This window comes from Limulus polyphemus, unplaced genomic scaffold (assembly GCF_000517525.1).
Source record: "Limulus polyphemus unplaced genomic scaffold, Limulus_polyphemus-2.1.2 Scaffold36, whole genome shotgun sequence".
In the NCBI taxonomy this organism is placed as follows: Eukaryota; Metazoa; Arthropoda; class Merostomata; order Xiphosura; family Limulidae; genus Limulus; species Limulus polyphemus.
Genome location: NW_013665646.1, coordinates 548,362 through 554,327, shown reverse-complemented (window position 1 = coordinate 554,327; position 5,966 = coordinate 548,362). Strand labels below are relative to the sequence as shown.

The 5,966-nt window shown below is 32.0% G+C and overlaps 1 protein-coding gene across 1 annotated transcript in view; it reads left to right on the top strand.

Annotated features, from left to right (window-relative positions):
* The first annotated feature begins 524 nt into the window (after positions 1-524).
* Positions 525-5,966, top strand: part of LOC106460862 (relaxin receptor 1-like) — a 30,687-nt gene continuing 25,245 nt past the window's right edge. Inside the window, exons 1-3 of the mRNA XM_013920612.1 lie at positions 525-664; positions 3,476-3,547; positions 4,260-4,331. Of these exons, the coding sequence (XP_013776066.1) occupies positions 525-664; positions 3,476-3,547; positions 4,260-4,331 (284 nt within the window). The remainder of the gene's footprint in view (positions 665-3,475; positions 3,548-4,259; positions 4,332-5,966) is intronic.

Below are 5,966 nucleotides of genomic sequence, written 5' to 3'. Positions count from 1 at the left end.
TTTAAGCGTTCCTCATTTACTAATGTTGTTTCAATACTAGTTTTGGTGATATTGCTGCATGTTTTCCAATCACGCGGAGTTTATAAAATACCTTAGAACAAAAGAAGCTATGGACCATGCTAATAACACTAATCCTACATTTTTTTAACTCCAGTTTTTTTATGTAAAACCGATGGTTTTTGAAGATTAATTTAACGTCAATTTACCAAGTTGCTGTAAATTTTTTTGTTTCGTACAAGACAACTTGTTAAATTCTACAATACGTATCTTATATAAAGTATTTCATCTGTTTGATCTTTGTTTTAACCGTTGAGCTTTGAAGGTGAATTTTACATAAAATATCTCCAGCGAGAATACGGACTTTTTGTTCACTGACATATAATTTTGGTTCGTTTTGATGGTCATTGAATACACGAGTATATGATAATCTTACAATTAAGTGCACGTTTTTCACGGGTAGAAAGTACAACAGTCTGTTATAACATAAAAAAAGAGAGGTTGGTAAGTTGCATATTGTGTTTTCAATGGATTTATCCAAAAGTGATTTTACAGATCTGCCAGTCATTCCGGAGGGATGTTATTGCACACGTCTTACAGCTGTAAGTTGTAAGGACTTAAATCTCACCCAAATACCAGCAGGAATATCCCCTAACGTTACAAAACTGTAAGTTCCTTCATCTTGCTTGATATACAGAGCGTTTCTTTAGATTTAGAATGATGAATAATATTTGAAACAATTATTTTTCAATGTCTGTAGCATGTTGGCAGAGTATATTACGAATGCCTTCTTCTTCTATATTGAGTTATTTTCCATCAAGGAATCCAAGATCAGGGATAAAATGAGAAGACAATGATAAAACATATTCCATTATTTTCGATGTTCTTTGGTTTATACATTATACGTCGATATTCACCTGCACATAATATAAAGCATCTGTTATCTAGAATGTTGGAATAATTCTGTTAGGAAATTAAAAAAAAACATTTAAATAATCAATGCCATTTTAATGTTCAAAATATTCTACAGGGGAAGCAAGGAACATCTGGAACAGGTACGATAATCGAACTGATAAACATTATAATCAATAAATCCTCAGAAATATTATGTTTGAAATTACTAATAGATGCTTATAAGAGCAACTGATAATTATTTACGAAATGCATCCAATAGACATATTTTTATATAATATTATTTAAACGCATTAAGAATGGAGTTCAAATGTAGACTTTAAAGATGAGAACACTTAGATAACATCACCTACCTCAAATAAGATTGTGCTTTTTCATAACTTCGTTTGAATATGTTAAGAGTTTGTTACGTTGTTTCATCATGCATTATATATCTGACTTATCCTTTTTGAAATATACAGGATAATTTCAAAAGGATAAGTCAGATATATAATACATGGTTTATTGAAAACTATCCATTGTATCCATATGTATAGCTTCTGCCTAGTTTTTTATCTTTATATTTTTTCTACACCATTATGACATTATTCGTAAGTCAATAATTGCATGCTGAGAGATTAGAAAATTATTTCGTACAGACAGTCAACTATTTACTATTTAACTTTTTTTTATCATTTTTGCTTAGTTTGAAAATTTTACGAAGATATGTTTATATATATGAGTTATGTTTCATTATTTGTAGTGTTTATTTGACCATTATGAATAACAAGTGTGCAATTAATAATTTCAATATCTATGAATAAAATTTGCTTGTTTTAGGCCAATCTGTTTTTGGACTATCTGTTGTGTCCACCGCGGGGAATCGACCCCCGGATTTTAGCGTTGTAAGACCATAGACTTACATTGTCCCATCAATACGCGCACATTTTAAAAATGCGATTTGTGAAATGTTCAAGTCTCGTAATAACTAGAAACAATGTGTAATGATATATCATGTATAAAACTAGAAACAATATGTAATGATATATCATGTATAAAACTAGAAACAAGATGTAATGATATATCATGTATAAAACTAGAAACAATATGTAATGATATATCATGTATAAACGTTTTTCAAGCTACAAATAAATTAACATTTTCACAACTTTGATTTTATTCACGTTTTATCTTGTAGCACACTTTCCAACAACAAGATATCCGCGTTAACCAGAGGAGCATTCAGATCCTATCCTCAACTGAAGTCCATGTAAGTTCTTATTGATCTTCTTTCATCTTATTTGATTGGTTTGGTTTGGTGTGTTTTGAATTTCGCTCAAAGCTACACGAGGGATACCTGCACTAGCCGTCCCTAATTTATCAGTGATAGACTAGAGAGAAGGCAGCTTGTCAAAACCACCCACCGCTAACATTTGGGCTACCCTCTTACCAACGAAGAGTGGGGATTGATTGTCACATTATAACGCTCCCAAGGCTGAAAGAGCAAACATGTTTGATGACGGGGATTTGAACCCGCGACTCGCAGGTTTCGAATCGAACGCCCTGTCCATCAGGCCATGCCAGGCCTATCATCTTATTTGAACTTAGAAAAACGGAAGGAAAAATCAAAAAATGTATAAAAAATATCCTTAAATGGTTAGCACACTGATCCCTTAAATGGTTAGCACACTGATCAATAAGTCTGCACTCTGTTTTCCACAGAGGATTCGAACTCTGGATTTTAGCGTCGTAAATACGCAAATTCTCCGGGGCACAACTTATTATCTAAAGCGTAATTTAACGAATAATTAAACGTTATGCAAAGACTCTTCCTGCGAAACGTTCTAGATAAATCAGGAGTTCCAATTTTTAAAAACAGACATAATGTTGGGCGCAAATAATTTTAATTTTCCCAAGAAATCGTAAGTCTACAATTAAACTTTTCATGAAGTGTTTGTCTGTATTTAGGCACAAAAACTACACAATGTGCTAGCTGTAATGTGCCCACCACGAGTATCGAAACCCGGTTTTTAGCGTACACGTTTACAGACTGGGGGGCTTTATGAAGTATTTACCTCTATTTCTTAATAAACTTCAAAAGGGGGTATTTGGTGTGTTTTGGGATGACACATAATAAAACACAAACTACGAAGTATTTGCACCCACATTCATTATTACAAAAACAAATAAGCTTAATTATCAATTAATAACTTTCCTTTAGCAATTATAGTTATTTTTGGGGGGGGTATAAAATGTTCACATATTTTAAAAGCGACAAATCTTTATTGGCTAGTCAGTAATTGAAAAAGAGGCTTCGCTTGTTTATTTGTTTGCTTTGTTGTTGTTTTTTAGCACAAAGCTACACAATATGTTCTTTACCAAACACAGGTATCGAAACCCGATTTTTTTTACATCACAAACCCACCTGCCGCTGAGCCACTGGGGTAGGGGAAGGAGTTGCTTTTATACGATTTTAACAAACTTTCAATATAAGTTTATTCAACTGATTTTGATTTTAGTTTTATTGAATAAAAAAAGATACAAGAATATATGGTATTAAACAGCTGTTGTTAATTCCTTATTTCAGCTCTTTGGCTGGAAATGACATACGACATCTACCGGCAGAAGTGTTTACTGGTATCAATGATCTTGTCAAATTGTGAGTGAAGAGTGATCATTTTCAAAAAAAGTTGTTATATGTTCTATAAAATAAAATTTATAAATCTTGTATATAGCTGTTTATTATTCAATCCTTTATTTCATACTTATACGTATCAGTAACTCAGCTGAATCATCACTCGAAGAAAAAAAAAAAAGGAACAACAGATTCACGATATTACTCCACAGACGTTGTGGTCTTTGTAGAATATACAGTTTTATTTGGTTAACATTCGGAATCAACAAAAAATGATTTATATATGTTATAATAGATATAAAGAAAACGAAACTATGGATACGTGAAATATTACAGGATAATACTGTATGACAGTGTGCTTCTTACAATGCAGAAAATTAAACGATAAAATATATTTGGTAAAAACGCATTAATTGTAGCCAAAAAAGAAATCTCCAGTCATGCTGCCGTTTAACGATAAGAGTATATCGCGTTCCGCAAAAGACTGAGGACCTAGAAAAAAAAACATAAGAACTTGAACCTAAGGGAAACTTAATATCACGTGATTTGGTCAGATTTTAATTAATTTTAAAATACTTTTTGTTTTATTGAACTAATGCTAGCGCATTGTTACATTATATTTTTATGTAAACTCATCCTCATCTAACCAAATACGTTTCATTTTTCACAAAACTAATAACGATATTCTCGTCACAGTTCTCGTGTCTAAAGTCTGTTTCTCGTTTTGTTCTTCTAGGTATTTGCAGCACTGTGCAATAGAATCCATTTCATTAGAAGCTTTCAGGGGCTTAGGATCATTAAAAGAATTGTAAGTATAAAAGAAAAACATGGGCACATTCATATAAATTATACAGATCCCCACTTGGCTATTTTTTGCGTAATTTTTAGTTATGATTGCAAAAGGTTAATTCCATTTGAATTTCACAATATAATACTAGTTATTTTGATTTAAATCATATAAAGTTAATTTCAAACAAGATCTCGAAACTTATTCTCGCCTACATGAAATCTAAAGAACAATAACTTTAATGTTATGTCTCATATATATATATATATACCTTCTAATGTTTAATTGTATGATGTAAAGCACAAAGCTACACAATGGGCTATTTGTGACATGCCCAGCGCGGGTATCGAAACCCAATTTTTAGTATTATAAATCCATATTTACCTTGAGCCAGCTCTATAGGCGATTTTGAAATTAAGCATTACATATTCCAATGTTATGTTTTTTTTTAGCAAATCTAGGTAACAGTATTTCCAAATCACAGTACATGGACCTTTCAATGCAATATATAATTTTATCAAATTTAGGTGTCTATCATTTCCAATTTATGCTTCAGACTGTTTTTTCACTCCAAATATTTCTTATCAAATCTCTGTGTAGGTGATTTTCCAAATTAAGCATGATACGTTTCTTCTAAAACTACATATTTGTTTTGAAATCCGTACTTCCGGATGCCATACTTAAATTTATGTAGAGGTAATTTCAAGTTATTTCCTATATACCTTTTAATCTAATATGTTTAGAAAATCTAGCAAGGAAATATTCCAAATTCACCTCTAACACAATAATAAATAGATGTAATTTCCAAGTTTTATCCTATAATAACATGCTTAGAAAATCTAGTGAGATAAGATTCCAAATTAGGCCTCACGTGTGCCTGTGATGCTATTGTTTTTTGTTTTATTTTAGTCTCGATGTTTCATTTAAAGAACAGATGCAGTACAAGAGCATAAGAGAACAAAATTTACAAGACCTATATATTCAGAATATATTTAAATGTTGATATTGTTCGTTTTATCAAACATTACTTTGAACCTGATTAATCTTTCTGCAAGGAACTGGATTGCCCTTTAAAATTTCTTCAAAATAAAACATCATTTTCTTGAAATGTAAACAGAAGAAAAGTTTTATGTACACAATATAGCCTCAGTAATTTATGTGTATTATTTATGCAAATAAAATTTCGATTTAGACGAAACTTTATTTAAGGATTTAATTCGAGGAGTTAAAACACGAATTTTTAGTAACATATTAATTTAAAAAAAAGGCAAATCGTTAGGTTTATTTGTTTGTAGTTAAGCACAAAGCTACAGAAACTTCTATCTGTGCTCTGCCCACTACTGGTATCGAAACCCGGTTTCTAGCGTTGTAAGTCCGCAGATATGTCGCTGTGCAACTGGGGGGCCAAAACGTTAGGTTTGTTTGCTTGTAGTTAAGCACAAAGCTACAGAAACTTCTATCTGTGCTCTGCCCACTACTGGTATTGAAACCCGTTTTCTAGCGTTGTAAGTCCGCAGATATGTCGCTGTACCACTGGGGGGGGGGGCAAATCGTTAGATTTGTTTGTTTGTAGTTAAGCACAAAGCTACAGAAACTTCTATCTGTGCTCTGCCCACTACTGGTATCAAAACCCGATTTCTAGCGTTGTAAGTCCGC